The sequence below is a fragment of the Callithrix jacchus genome, chromosome 11, assembly GCF_049354715.1.
Source record: "Callithrix jacchus isolate 240 chromosome 11, calJac240_pri, whole genome shotgun sequence".
Lineage (NCBI taxonomy): Eukaryota > Metazoa > Chordata > Mammalia > Primates > Cebidae > Callithrix > Callithrix jacchus.
Genome location: NC_133512.1, coordinates 45847966 through 45863862, shown reverse-complemented (window position 1 = coordinate 45863862; position 15897 = coordinate 45847966). Strand labels below are relative to the sequence as shown.

Sequence of the window (15897 nt, the reverse complement as noted above, 5' to 3'; positions counted from 1 at the left end):
AAATGGCTCACTGGTAGGCTGAACTTTCTGTTCATTCCTTAATCTTTTTGTTACATTTTCTTGATAACATAAGAGTGCTTCTTCTTATTAACACAGGAATTAAATAATCTAGGAAATGAATTTTAATTGCTGCAAAAGAGCTAACAACTGCCACCCTGATAACATTCAGTGCTAACCATAGAAGAGGCACTCTTCTATGGGCTTTACAGGATTTAATTTTTACAACACTTAATATGAAATGAAGGCTTTTTTTATTCCCTATGTTGTGTTCCTCCAAAAGTTGACTCTGAGACAAGAACTTGGGGGCAGGTTGTTATTTGAAAGATGATCCTGTTAGCACAGAGTAGGAGTAAAGCTAGACAACATTTTGTTAACAAATGCCTTATTGCAGTGAGCAACTGGGGCTAAGTCCCAAAGACACCCTCAGCCATGAGCCCTAAGAAGGCTGAGTTGTTGCTGGGTCTAGCCAGTAACTCCTAGCTTGAGAATTGCTCCTTGGTTCTTAATGAGCAATTCTTACGAGCCAGTAACTCATAGCGTGAGAACTGCTCCTTGGGTCTTAATGTCCCAGCACCTCCAGTCTGCCTTGTATTTAGACACAGAACAACTCAGCTCCGTGGCTAGATAATGCCTCCATATAGAAAACAGAAGACTTTGAGCTTCTATCTACACAATATCTACAACAATACCTACAGCCAGCTCCGTGGCCAGATAATGCTGCCATGTGGAAAGCAGAAGACTTTGAGCTTTAAGGCATTATCTGCAAATGATCTCTAAGTTAGATCAAGGTGATATAGGCAGAGCACCAAGAGCATCTGCTTCATCCTTACTTTACAGATGAGGAAACTGAGTCATAGAGGTGGTATGTAATTTGCTCAAGTAGAAGCAAGAATAAGCAGATCACAACCAAGCTGTCTTTCTTACAATGTGATCTTAAACATACAGAGCAAGGGAAATCCCAACTGCTGTGAAGTTATTTTATAACTTCAAAAACTTTGCCAGAAATTTTTGATAATTATGCCTCCCTCATTTTATACATTCCATATAATAATTAGTTTTAATAGTAGTGTTTCTACTTGGTGGACTGGTGATACAGTTTGGCTCTGTGTCCCCAGTCAAATCTCATCTGTAATTGTAATCCCCAAATGTCAAAGGAGGGACCTGGTGGGAGGTGATTATATCATGGTGGCAGTTTCCCCCATGTTGTTCTCATGATAGTAAAGGAGTTCTCAAGAGATCTGTTGGTTTTAAAGGTGATAATTTTTTTGCTATGTACTCTCTCTCTCTCTCCTGCTGCCATGTGAAACATGCCTTGCTTCCCCTTTTCCTTCTGCCATGATTGTAAGTTTCTTGAGGCATCCCCAGCCATGCAGAACAGTGACTCAATTAAACCTTTTTTCTTCATTAATTAACCTTCACTTCAGTTAAATGACCTGACTTCAGTGTCGGGTATTTCTTTATAGCAGTATGAAAATTGACTGATTCACCTGGCTTCGTCCTTTGTTTTATATCTCTTACTGTTAGCATTCAGCCCTTCATCCAAACTACAGAGGCAATAGGTTCAGGGAAATTGGGGTACACACACTTTCTTGGAAAGGATATACATTTTCCTAATGGTGGCATAAAAGTTATGCAAATATTTTTACGAAGCTCAGAGTACCTGAAGAGTCATTTTGAGTTTGCTTAATTAAAATTTCATGCTTGGAAATTTTCTGGATTATGTAGATAAAAAAGAAGTTTTCCCAAGTCTCTTGCCATTAAAACAAAACTTGGCCAAATTGAATTAAAGTTATTTATAAATCAGGTTTATTTACCTTCTCCTCAAAATATGAGATAAAATTAAAGAAGTTCATATAAATGTGTGTATACGTATATGTATATGGTAAGAAAGAGCAAAGAAAAAATACTCCTGGTGGTTTAGCTTATGTTCTCATCATAGGAATGTGCTATAGCTCTTCATCTTCCCTCTGTCTCAAAGGAAGAAACTGGAGAAAAAAAGTGGTTTTCTCTTCTCCATTATTCCCCTTATCCAACTTAGCTTTTTATCCAACTTAGTTTTTTATCTAACTTAGATTATCAGAGGGTAATATTTTCCAAAGTCAGTGAAAATAAGCAAGAAGTTACCGAGACTAATAATGTTACCAGAGACACCATGGTGAAGCAACCAGCCATGAGAGGAGGAGAACGGTCCTTTAAGGACCCAGCGGTTTGGGGAGATGGGACCTGAGAGATGATTAGAGCCCTCATGAATAGTTTGACATCATTATTGCAGAAGGTTTTTTTCTCATGACAGTGGGTTTATTATTATGAATAAGTGAGTTTGGCCCCTTCTTGCTCTCTTGGTCTCCACATTCTCTTGCCTTTCTTCATTACACCATGAGATGAGGTAGCAAGAAGCCCTCACCAGATTCTGGTACCTTGATATTGGACTTCAGAATGTGGGAAATAAATTTATTTTCCTTATAGATTGCCTAGTCTGTGGTATTCTGTTACAGCAATTACAAACAGCTAAAACACTGCACTGAAGGTCAGTTCACTTAAAGCAGGGTTCAAAGCTAATCTGTTAACCATTGTAGGTTAAGCTCTTTCTCACAGAGCTGGAATGTTATAGATATTCCACACATAAACCTTACATAACAGATACATCTTGCCTCACCAAAGTATGGTCATGTATACAAGACTATATGGGAAAATATGATGGAAACACATAGGAGGATCAGATAATTAGTTTTCTAATCAAGGACTAATGACATCATAGACACCACCATTGTGGAGAAACTTCGATGAAAGGAAGAGATCACTATATCTTATTTCTTCTTCTCAGCATAAACACCTATTCTTTTGTTGATTGCATAAAAGACTTTTCTCTAGGTTTCGCCTGGAGAGGGACATACAGATCTATATTCAATTTGTAGTTTAAATCTAAGATACAAGATTTTGACAAAGGTACATTACCAAGAGCTTTAGATTGCTTTATAAAATAATTCGATCAATACATGAACCAATAATAAAGTGTAAGTCCATGAGGAGGTGTGTAGCAAAAGGCCAGTGGTGAAATCATTATGCAAAGGATTAGTCCCATAATATGCAGGGTCATGTAAGACAGAAAAATGCTTTGACCAGGGCAAGATTTGACTCTGCATATATAAAGATAAAGAAAGGATACAGTATCTACCATGTGTTGACTTTTCACCATATGCTAGTCAGAGTAATAATCACATAATAATTGAGTTGTATTATTTATTACACCATTTTAAATGTGGAAACAAGATTGCACAGACTCTTAGTAGCGGCTCCATCCAGTTCTGCCTGCCTGATCCTGCCAAATGAAGGGAGGTGCCAAAAAGAAAGGGAGAAATGCATAGAAATTAGGAACCCCAAAGGCAAATTTTGGAAGCATTCATTCAAGCACTGATCAGACAGAAAGGTCCAAAGTGGGTTTGAAGCTTTAGGGAAAAAGGTTGGGTGATATCTAGAGAAGGCAAATGTCCTAAAATCTTAATACCTGAGATTTGCCCCAAAGCAGCTCCCAGTCCACCAGGCCCTAATAATTTGTCCAGGGGAGATGTGTTCTAGCAAGCTAATGTGAACCTCAGAAATGTTTGGCAGACCTATCCCAGTGGTTGAGGTAGATAAACCAAGCTAGCAAAGCTGAAGCCACTGAGCACTTGAATCCCATCACCAAACCAGGCCCAGAAGACTTTTGAAATATACAGTGCATGGGCTTCAATCAGAATAAATAAATCAGAATTTCTCGAGGTTGGATTCAGACACTGGCATTTTTTTTTATATCAGCCCAGATGGTTCTAATATGCAGCCAGTGAAAACAACTGCCCTTATTTAAGAAGTTGGCATTCTGGCTAATGTCTTTCAATAACTTGTGATTTTGCTTTCTATGTTATAGTAAGTTGTAAGGTAACTTTCCATATTATGGTAACTTGTGGGGTAACTTTCTTGTGAGTTTGACATTTCTATATTTATCCTCTACTAAGCTGATATGACAGGAATACTGAAGATCAGTCCTGCCTCATGATGAGTTCCCCAATGCCACAGTGTTCCCTGAGGCCTCTAGAGCTGCACTATCCATCTGGCATCCTCAAGACATGAGTGACTAAGTTTACATTTAAATTTATGAAAATTAAACACAAAGATTCAGTTACTCGGTCACACTAGCCACATTTCAGGTACTCGATAGCTACGAATAGCTAGTGAGAACTGTGTTGGACAGCACAGATACAGAATATTTCATCATTGCAGAAATTTCTACGGGACAGAACTGCACTAGAGTTAAGCCTTTTGCAGAGGTCCCAATTCACTTTGTCTTTTCATCCAAATATGTGTATCAAATGCTTTCCCTCCTTTAAAATACCTTCACCCACTCTTTAATCACCCTCTATTTTATTTATGAATAAAGGGGTAGAGGTATTTTTGAGGCAGGGAAGCCCATCACAGAGAGAACAATAGAGTGAATGTTGGAATCTCTTATCTAGGGTGGAGCTGGCTAAATAAGAACACAGCTTTCCTCAGAATCACGAGTCATTTTATATCTCTGTGGATCTTCCCTATTATCAAATATTTGTCTTACCTAAGGCATTTTATGTAAATATATACCATAACAACCAGGGTTTGCTTCACTCTTACAATTTATTTGTATGCTCCATATGTTGCAGTCTACGGACTGTTTTTCAGTTAAGGAAAGGAAGTAAGATACAGAATTTACTGAGTAATTAAAACGTTCATTCTTGGAACCTGTGAGATGATTCTGTTTTTAATGAAAATAAAAGCAGAGCCATCTACCCTACAATGATTAAGGTGAGAAAAATGAGATTTCTCATTTCTATATAAAGAGTTTTGAAGTAGAGGTTAGAAGGTATGGGGTTTACATATTTGCTTTAATATTTATGTGACACGGATCTAAGGCAAAACTCCTAACTTCCTTTAGTCACATTTTCTTCATCTATCAGGTTAAGGTACTCATGATCCAGGTCCTGCCTATCTCTCAGAGTTTGCTGGGAGAACATAAGGCCCCCAGTGCTAAACGACTTTAGGACTTGGCACCAACTTGGCACATTTTTATCCAGTGATATGTAGCTTTGAGTTATGTATTGTCCTTCCAGGTCATGGATCATTATTGTTTTCTAATGATGCATTACAAATATTTATTCTAAAGTGGCCAAACATTTTGACGTATAAAGAATAGAAACCACATCTTGAGAACAAGCCAGTGTAAATGTTGGAAATGTTTATCCAAAGTAGGTAGAGCTGGCTAAAAGGTAAAATAAATAAATAAATAAATAAATAAATAAACAGATGTACATGCTGTGAAAAACGAAGGATTAAGAAAGTAAAAAAGTATAGCAATTATTTCTTAGCTGCCTGGTCCTTCTTTCTCAAAGTACTAATTTCCACACAGGCCTGCTTAGGTTTTAAAAGATAAGTTTACCTGGGATCATAGTATGGAAAGAAGTAAACAAACAACATGGTGATCTTGAGACAGGTCTTGAGCACCTAGAAATTCTGAAGCTAGGAAGCTATTAATCTGAAGCTAGAATTGTTTATTTGTTGTAATTCTTTAATATAAATTTCTTCTGACTTATTTTGAATTGAACGCTCATTGAAGGTAAAGAGTGAGTAGCAGAAAAGAATGTCTATTTAAGCAGAGAACAAAATTGTATTTCACAAATTTCCAACCTCTTTAATATTTGGGAGTAGTGCCTTACAGTGCAAAGCATTTCCATTTTATGTTACTAAGCAAACATATCACTTCAACCTTATATGTCTACCATGTCATGGTAGACAATCAACAAGCACTATTGCTGTATTAATCATAAGTAACTGAATCAACTAAAGAAGAATAATTCAGTTTTCTTCTGCCACACGCAGTCAAATTAGGCAGAAATTACATGCAGCCTTAGGTAAAGCCCAGGGGAAAGACTGGGCATAGCTTCCACAGGGAACACTGAGGATGTCAGCTTGATTAGAGGAGGGTACAAGGTAAGGAATGCTGAGAAATAAGGCAGGGTAGATGACATTCAGCATCTGAAGGGGACTTGGGATTCAGACAGAAGTTTTGGGTCAGTAGGGTCACCCAATTCAGAATAATCTAGATTGCAGGTTCCTGGCCCTCACCATAGACCTGTTTATTGACTCTGTTAATATTGCCAGTATTCTCAACTACCAGCCTGTTAATGGTTGGTAGTTGAGAATCTGTATTTTACAAAGTTACACAGGTGTTCCATGAGTCCACTGAAGTTTAAGAACCACTGTAGCAGATGTTAAACATAAATCTTTTTTTATTTTTTAGTAATTTAAAATGAAATTTTTTAATGTTTTCCAGCTTTATAAAGGTATAATTGACAAAGTTTGTTATATTGTGTTGATAGATATTGAAGTTGTGAAATGATTACCACAATCAAGATAATTAACATCTGTCACCTCACATTGTATGATGAAAATATTTTAATATCTTCTTTCTCAGTAAATTTCAAGTACAAAATACATTATTAATAACTATAACCGTCATACTGTACATTGTCTCCAAAACTTATTTATCTTATACCTTAAAGCTTGAGTTCTTTCACCAATATTACCCCGTTTCCTCTATTTTTCAGCTCCTGACAATCACCATTCTACCACTCTATTTCCATGAATTAGACTATTTTGGATTCCACATATTAATGAGATTGTGCATTATCTTTCTGTGTCTGGCTTATTTCACTTAGGGTAATATATAATAGGTTCATCCATGTTGTTGCAAATGACAATATTTCCTTGATCTAGAGTCATATTCCTACAACACAGGAGTAATGTGAAATGAGGGGCCTTGCGGCCAGTGTCCAGGATAACTTTTAGGATGAAAAGATGAGGTGACACTGAAGGAAGTGGAATTGGCAAGAGTTATTACCCATAACAAGAAAAATGGGGGCCTTCACTAGGGTCTGAATAAAGGAATAGACAGGAATCAGTGATTAATCATTATCATTAAAAATAATAATAATGACTAAGTGGGTAGGAGACTCAAAGAGGAGGAGAGGAAGTATTTAAAACTGACCACACAATTTTAAGTCCATATAAAGAGAAGCCAACAGAGATACATTCACACAAATGGAGAATTAAAAGTGGTTACTTTTGTAGAAAATAAGTTTGGTCTGGAGTATTTAGATGATGGCAATACTTTTACATAGAAACTTACAGAAAATGATTGAAAGGAAGAGGCGCTCCACACTTGCAAGATAAATCTTGGCTAGAACAATAGACAAAATTTTTATGTAACATCCTCAAACAAGGCTTCTCTGTGCTTTTACCCTGTTAAATTCTCAAAATATATGTTATTTCACATACAAAGGATTACATGAGCTAAATGCCAATCATGTGAGCAACTGAAAATGAAAATGCTTTACATTCAGGCATGATCCTCCAAGCTGTATTTCCAGTTTATATCAAAGATCAAAATGTATGTTGATAAAGTGAACATATTTAATTATGTTGCTCCTTCTACACCAGATGTGTCCTTAAGCCCTGGACAATGTGGTTAGATATTCATTTATATACCTCAGTGACTTCAAATATTTGATAAATGCTTAATTGAACTCAATTTTAACGTGATCCTTAGAGATGATACCTGACAATATACAGCATCTCTCTACCCCTGGAGTTAAGCCTGTTTTAGCAAAATCCCCTGGGTTCAATTCCCAACTATGCTGCAGTCCTTTGAGAAGCTAATTAAGATGCCTAGCTAAAAGGGAGGTCTTGTATTGTGGTCTGAAAATTAAAAATCAGACTGTGCCTCAAATCCTGGACTGGTTCCACCCACTGGGAGGTTTCCTAGTATTAGATATGCCCTTAACACAAACTGTTTATTCTAAATTACTGTTTTTGTTGGAGCAGAATTAGGAAAGTATCTGTGAGAAGATCTTTGATGGCTCTTACAAGCTATATACTTCTAGCAAAAATCTTTTTATTTTATTTTTATTTATTTATTTATTTTTGAGACGGAGTTTCGCTCTTGTTACCCAGGCTGGAGTGCAATGGAGCTATCTCGGCTTACTGCAACCTCTGCCTCCTAGGTTCAGGCAATTCTCCTGCCTCAGCCTCCTGAGTAGTTGGGATTACAGGCACATGCCACCATGCCCAGTTAATTTTTTTGTATTTTTAGTAGAGACGGGGTTTCACCATGTTGACCAGGATGGTCTCGATCTCTTGACCTCATGATCCACCCGCCTCGGCCTCCCAAAGTGCTGGGATTACAGGCATGGGCCACCGTGCCCAGCCCAAATATGTTGTTTTTTTTTTTTTTAAAGCTTTTCATCACAAGCGTTCTAGTTTCTTTGCTTGATCCTTTTAGCAAAAAAGAAAAACTATATTACAATCATTTAGCATGTACATTTTATTAATCACAGTATAAATACAAAAATGGGCATCTTCTCAGAGGACATAAGGATTAAATCTATGTACATTTTTATTGTTTTCTGGTATTTCACACTACGTATTTTTATGCAATATATTGTAAAGAATAGTGAATATAAAACACATTATGCAAGGAACTCATTGCATTTTAAATATTTGTTGTATCTAAATGAACACCTTTGCATTTTCTAAACTTGAATTTATATCTATATCATAAAATTAAATTATTTAGAATAAGTTTCTATTTGATTCCTGTCCTTAACATTCTATGGTGTTTGTGTTAATTAATAAATTAGTTAAGCTACTCACAGACATATCTTTTTATATTAATATAAAGAAATTCAAAGCAGATTCAAATGTATGTTCTATGAAACACTTTACCTGGACTTCCGGATTGCATCACATATGCACAGAATAGATAAATACATTTATTCATTAATTTGACAAATACTTACTGAGCATATACTATGTCCTAAGCACTGTTCCAAGTGCCAAGGATACAGCAGAAAACAAAACATGATTTGGGTGATCAACAGCTTGCACTTTATTCTGTATGTCAATAATTATAATAGTATTTTACCCCCAAATAGTAATTGTCATCCAAATATTTATTATAATAAACCAATAAAAGAGATTATTTCTAGAAGCACAGGTCATAGAAGACATTCTGCAGCAGAGCTGAAGATAGAGCTCAAATTTTAATTAATTCCTTCTAGTTTTCAGTAATATGGATGCCAAGGCTTTCAAATTTAGGATTTTCCTTTCTTGGAAATTCATATCACCAGCAAACTCAGTGCTCGTTTACTTAATGCAATTGATTGATTTGTCACATGTGAAGAGGAATACCTTGTATGAATTAATGAGAAGTGTTTGAGCCTGGTCATTTTAGTTGCAAATATTTTATAATCCATGGCTTTATAAATATAAGATGGTTTACTATTTTTCTAATTCTGCATCCTTTAATGGGCAGTCTTTATCTGTGCATCTATTATTTACTTTTTCCAGGTCTTAGGAAAAAAGCCAGAGCTTCCAGATGGAGGCGATGATGATGACACTGTAGCAGACATAAGTAACAGGAAAATGGCTAAACTATACATGGTGAGTTCACTGTAACCAAATTTTATTGTTTCTACAGGACTGGATGTAGCTAGGGAGTCCTGTATTGGGAGATATTCCCTTTGCTGCAATTAAGAACTCTCCTCATTGTCCTCCAAGAGAAATGTGTAGATAGAATCAGTTCTTTACTCTTGTAAATTTTTTAAAATTAAGTTTTAATACTTTGTTATTTTTATTTTTAAAAAGTGACCTTATTGCTGTGACGTAATACTTTGTTATTTTTATTTAAAAAAATGCTACCTTATTGCCGGGACTTACATAAAATTCTATATTGTTGTTGTACTAGTTTGCAACAATGTTTTGTTTGATATATAGTACTCAATACAGTGTTTCCTTTATGGAGTAAAAATATTTTATAACCTTTTTCTTATAAATTCTTGATAAGAATATAAAGTCTTCGCCCTATTTAAAACATTGTCTTTAGCCGTAATGAAGGAGTCTGTTATAGGAGGACTGAGCTACCAAATGAAACAGCTGGAGGAAAACAGGGTAAAAACAGTTCTGTTCTGGGCATTGACATATCTACTTCCGTAGCAGCTCTATGGCACACGATTAGCAGCATGACTTTGTGCAGGACATAACCATTCTGAATCTTAGTATTCTTATGTACACACACAAAAGAGAAAGTAGTTTCCTTCCAACTCTATAGTTTTACTTTTTGTTTGTTTTTTTCTGTTGAGGTAACAAAAGCTGCAAGGAACTCCACTTTTAAAGAGACTGCTACTATGGTATTCAAGTGTTCCTTCCCGGTGCAACTTTCTAAGCATATGATTTGAAGCAGATTGTAAATATCCATGCAGAATTTAGTCATTTTCTCATCTATAACAGGAAGAAACTGTATTTGCTGCTCTTTAAGGGATTTTTGTCTTGGAAACTCTGCGATTTTACATAAAGACCAAATTAATAACTTGTGCATTGTAACTTCCTTTTCATAATGAAGAAGTGAATTTTTTTTCTTTCTAGATGTAAAGGGAAATATGGTTACCATTTCTGCTAAATACTGATAATTTTAATATGAGCCATACAGAAAGTGTTATCTAAATATTATTTTGTGACTGCTTTTAAAAATTACTATTTCTAAAACTCATTTTCAATAGCCCAACAGATATCTTTTATTTCACATCATCGATCAAAACTGTCCTCCCTCTTGGACAGCATTATGAATTAAATAAGTATTTTCAAATGGGAAAATATTCATCCTGAAGCATAGCTTTCTCTAGTGGAACTATGCTGTATTACATGGATATAAAGTGTAAAGTTCCATTGAAAATAATTTGGGTTTCTTAACAAGGCTTGGAAGCAGAATCACCTGGGGCACTTTCTCAAACTACAGAATTTAGACTCCACTCAGGTCTTGCAAAACTCCACCACTGATCAAGGGAGGGCTCTGGAATCTGTATAATAGGTAACTAAATTATAGCCTCCAAGCTGGCCTTTGAAACCAGTAAATTCTAACCTGCACATTAATATAATTTTCAATTTTGTAAAACCACTTAAAATTTTGTTTTAATATTCTGTACTCATTTCCAAATGTGACAGAAGAAATGTACTTTGATAATTTATACAAAGGGTACTGAAATTTCAGGACCTATGTGAAAAATCTTTATGCATAAACTGTACCAATACCTTCCTTAGCAAAGTGCCTGGCATATAGTAGACAGTAAATGTTGACTGAATGAATGTTTAAACTTCATCTTCTTGTGTGTATATAATGATTGTAAGATTATTACCTACTTGAAAAAAATTGTGTTAAAATGTACAAGAAATAATCATGTAAAGTTAATTACATGGTGCTTAGTACATAAGGGCATTTGAATAGACCTCAGCCATTATTATTATCACTACTTTTTTCTTCTATTTTAGGTACAGTGTCAACAATTGACTTTTTATTTATAGTTCTTTTACCCCAAAGGACTTTAATAAATGGAGTATAATTCGTTTTGTGGATTATTTCTATTTTCTTTAAAAAAGCCTTATTGAGATATAATTTATATATACCATAAAATTCATACATTTAAAGTGTAAAATTCAGTGCTTTTTATTACACTGCTTTTTTTTCTTCTTATTTTTTTAATTGCATTTTAGGTTTTGGGGTACATATGCAGAGGATGCAATACAGTTGCATAGGTACACACATGGCAGTGTGCTCTGTTTGCTTTCACCGCTTCACCCACATTTGGCGTTTCTCCCCAGGCTATCCCTCCCCACTTCCCCCTCCCACTGGCCCTCCCCTTTTCCCCCCAATAGACCCCAGTGTTTAGTACTCCCCTCTCTGTGTCCATGTGTTCTTGATGCAAATATTACACTGCTTTTTATTACATTTACTGAGTTGTACAATCATCACCATAATCTAATTATAGAACATCCTTATCATCCCCAAATGAAAACATGGAACTCATGGTTTTTATATTAGGTTTCAGATGCAAGTGGTTCCATGAAAGTGAGTATGGTGGGAAAAGAAAACCCCTTCTCAATGGCAATGCTGCTTTCTGAAGAATGCTTTATTTTGGACCACGGGGCAGCAAAACAAATTTTCGTATGGAAAGGTAAAAAAATCCCATCGACAATGCTGTATTTCACATTTATAGATATTTCCTCTATAAGGGTAAATAAAATATTTTTTTGATTTTTTAAAAGTCCTACCTTTTAATTAAGACTTGATCTGTAAGTTTTTCACATAAAATGCAGCCATTTTCCTCCTACCAACATCGTGTACCAGGGATTATGGAGTTAAAAAACAAAAAGCATTTGGGCAATATAAAAAGAATTGTTTTACAAATCACACTTCTTCCCATATTGTTAAACATGTTTAAGATACCAGGAAAATTCTGCTATTCTTTCACTACTGTATTTAAATTAAATTATAATTACATTTATTATGATACACAAGCATTTCTTATAGAATGTCTTCCTTCTCTGAAGTTCTTTCTCTTTAATTTACCTTGTATTTTAGGTAAAGATGCTAATCCCCAGGAGAGGAAGGCTGCAATGAAGACAGCTGAAGAATTTCTACAGCAAATGAATTATTCCAGCAATACCCAAGTATGTGTGAAAATGAACTGGCTAGAAAAACGTAGAAAACATGGGAGCTCATGACATCTCCATGAACCTCATGAAAGAGTTTGGGTCAAAGTAATGTCTGCATGTGAAGTGATTCTCTACCTGCCTGTCTGCTGCAATCTGGTATCACATGTCCCTCTTTATCTGTGTAGAGGTTAGACTTTTTTAGAAACTGCGCATCAGACTTTCCATAGGGCTGCCCATTTACTTCCTCCACAGCCTTTAATTCAAGATAGTAAACCACAGTAGATTTAGCTAAGAGCACTTATGAGTTATTATTCCTTAGAGCAAGTTGTGCAGACTTGGCCTGACATGCAGATAAAATTTGCCTTCATCAAAATCAATTTAGACCCTGGCTAATTACTCCTTTGCTTTCCACATCTCTCAGCTTCATCTACTCTCCTCATTTTTATGTCCCTGCACAAGTAACACAATGAGATAATAATATCTTCCAGGTCACAGATTTCTTATGAACCTAATGTTAAAAGAGAAACTTATTTTACTGCAGGGCTAACATATTAAAGAATTTGATTCTTCTCTCAAATATTCAAATTCAGTGGCAATTACTTTAGTTGTGAGAAAAAGCAATTTTGGTTTACATGAGCTTGATAGCTAAACCAGGATAATTGTTTCATCTCCTTTAGTTCTGTCTCCACTGCCAGATGCATATTTTCCTGTTTATTATATTATTTTAAATTGCAGATTCAAGTTCTTCCAGAAGGGGGTGAAACACCAATCTTCAAACAGTTCTTTAAGGACTGGAGAGATAAAGATCAGAGTGATGGCTTTGGGAAAGTATATGTCACAGAGAAAGTGGCTCGAATAAAACAAATTCCATTTGATGCCTCAAAATTACACAATTCTCCGCAGATGGCAGCCCAGCACAATATGGTGGATGATGGTTCTGGCAAAGTGGAGGTATGTACCTGTTTTTGTTTTCATCAAGCGCATCAATGCCAGTGTATGTAGAAATATAACTTCAGGGCCGGGCACAGTGGCTCATGCCTATAATCCCAGGACTTTGGGAGGCCAAGGCAGATGGATCACAAGGTCAAGAGATCGAGACCATCCTGGTCAACATGGTGAAATCATGTATCTACTAAAAATACAAAAATTAGCTGGGCATGGTGGCACATGCCTGTAGTCTCAGCTACTCAGGAGGCTGAGGCAGAAGAATTGCTTGAACCCAGGAGACAGGGGTTGCGGTGAGCCGATCGCGCCATTGCACTCCAGCCTGGGTAACAAGAGGGAAACTCCATCTCAAAAAAAAAAAAAAAAGAACTTTAACTTCAGGAAACTATAAACATTTTAAAATGTGAATTTTACTTGGTAATAAAGATGGTCCAAGACTGTTTACTAAGTTACAAAATTTAAAACTGGGAGAGTTGCTTGTGACCATGGAGTTCATGAGCAGCCTGGGCCAGATAGAAGACTTCATCTCTACTAAGTAAATAAATAAATACAGGCACAATGGTGAGTACCTGTTAAGTCCCAGCTATTTGGGAGACTGAGACAGGAGAATTCCTTGAGCCCAGGAGAAGGAGGCTGCAGTGAGCTATGATTGCACCACTGCATTCCAGCTTAGGCAACAGAGTCAGATCCCATCTCTACAAAAAAATGAAAAAGGTTGGAAGAGGCATTGTCTGACCTTCATCCCTATTTTACAAATGTGTATGCTGAGATCCCAAGAAGTCAGATGGTTTGTACAAGATCACCTAATTATTGTCTTAGAGATCTGGTGTGAAACCCAGCTGTCTTGTTTCCTGTCCGGAAGAGTTTTTTATCTGGAAAAGTCCACATCTGGAATTGTTCAATAACAGTATGTTGCTCCAAATGTACCAACCACCATCAGTTTTTCCTTCGCTGGCATCCTGGGGGCATTCATGAAAGCAGATTGAGCATGTGCTAAAAACACAATTTTTGGAGCATTGAAACTGAGTTTGTTGTCTATTCCACTTTAGACAGAAACTACCAAAAATCTCTTAATAACTCTCCAGAACTCAAATCTGTTCACTCTTAGCACACTCTTTAATCATCTAAGTTAATGAGAACTGGATGATGTCACTTTCCCTTTTAAAATATCTTAATGGCAACCAGGTACCCTGGCTCATGCCTGTAATCCCAGCACTTTGGGAGGCTGAGGCTGGGGGTCTGGGGAGGGCAGGGGAGATCACTTGAGACCAGGAGTTTGAGATCAGCCTGGCAAACATGGTGAAACCCTACCTGTACTAAAAATACAAAAATTAGCCAGGCATAGTGGTGCTCACCCATAGTCCCAGCTACTTCGAAGGCTGAGGCATGAGAATCACTTGAGTCTAAGAGGTGGATATTGCAGTGAGCCAAGATCGCCCCACTGCACTCCAGCCTGAGCAACAGAGCAAGACCCTGTCTCAAGTATATGCATATTTTTAATATATATATATATAATATATATATTAATATAATGGCTTTCCACAGCCTTCCTGAAAACATTCAGCTTCAGCTGCACCCTTGACCCTTTCCCTCCTCTTGGCTTCACCCTTCCAATGCCTTGAGGACTGGCTTCCCCTCTGTCATCTGCCTAACATTCCTACTCCTCCTAGGCAACTCAGTTAAATCACAAGCCATACTTTTTTGAGAAGGCTTCCTTCAGCACTGAAGTGGTCTTTCTCTGTGCTCAACCTTTAGTGATATTTTTCCACAGAATTTCTCATACACATACCACAGAGTTGTTCATTTAATTCCAGATTTCTCCTAGACCTCTCATCAATTCCTTGAGGACAGGAACTACATATTTTATTTCTATATTCTATACCAAAGTATATGGTCAAGAAATTTGTTAAATAATTTTTCCTCCTTTCAAAGACATGAAGCATGAATCTAAGGGGCATGGGTGTTGCTCAGTGGGGAGCGCCAAGGGAGAAGGTCATAAATGTCCCTTCTGGCTGTTGTCAGAGGGATATCGACTTCTGGATCTGCATCTCTTTTCTGCTCAGACATTCCTGCTGGAGCTCAGCCCTCCTGGCAAACTTGGTCCCCATCACCAGTTGTATCCCAGCCGCAGCCTTCTCCTGTGCCATCCTAGGCCTGCTGAAATCTGGACTCTCTGAAATCTGGGGCTCTCTGGCTTGGAACTTGTGCTCTCTCTAGGATCTATGGCTTCTGCTCACTGGGATAGTGTGGGGTGGCCTCTCTCTAGAAGCACTGCACTGTTTCTGCTTACTTGCTCATTCTCAGAAAGCAGAGTCTGCCCTTCCCTCCCCGAATCTTAGGCAAGTGTGTGTGTGTGTGTGTGTGTGTGTGTGTGTGTGTTTGCATGTACACACACAGTGCCTG

The 15897-nt window shown here is 36.9% G+C and overlaps 1 protein-coding gene across 1 annotated transcript in view; it reads left to right on the top strand.

The window, feature by feature from the left end:
- Positions 1-15897, top strand: part of SCIN (scinderin) — a 78580-nt gene that overhangs the window by 35914 nt on the left and 26769 nt on the right. The window contains exons 5-8 of the mRNA XM_002751563.8: positions 9412-9504; positions 11936-12068; positions 12476-12564; positions 13285-13500. Coding sequence (XP_002751609.2) covers positions 9412-9504; positions 11936-12068; positions 12476-12564; positions 13285-13500 — 531 coding nt within the window. The remainder of the gene's footprint in view (positions 1-9411; positions 9505-11935; positions 12069-12475; positions 12565-13284; positions 13501-15897) is intronic.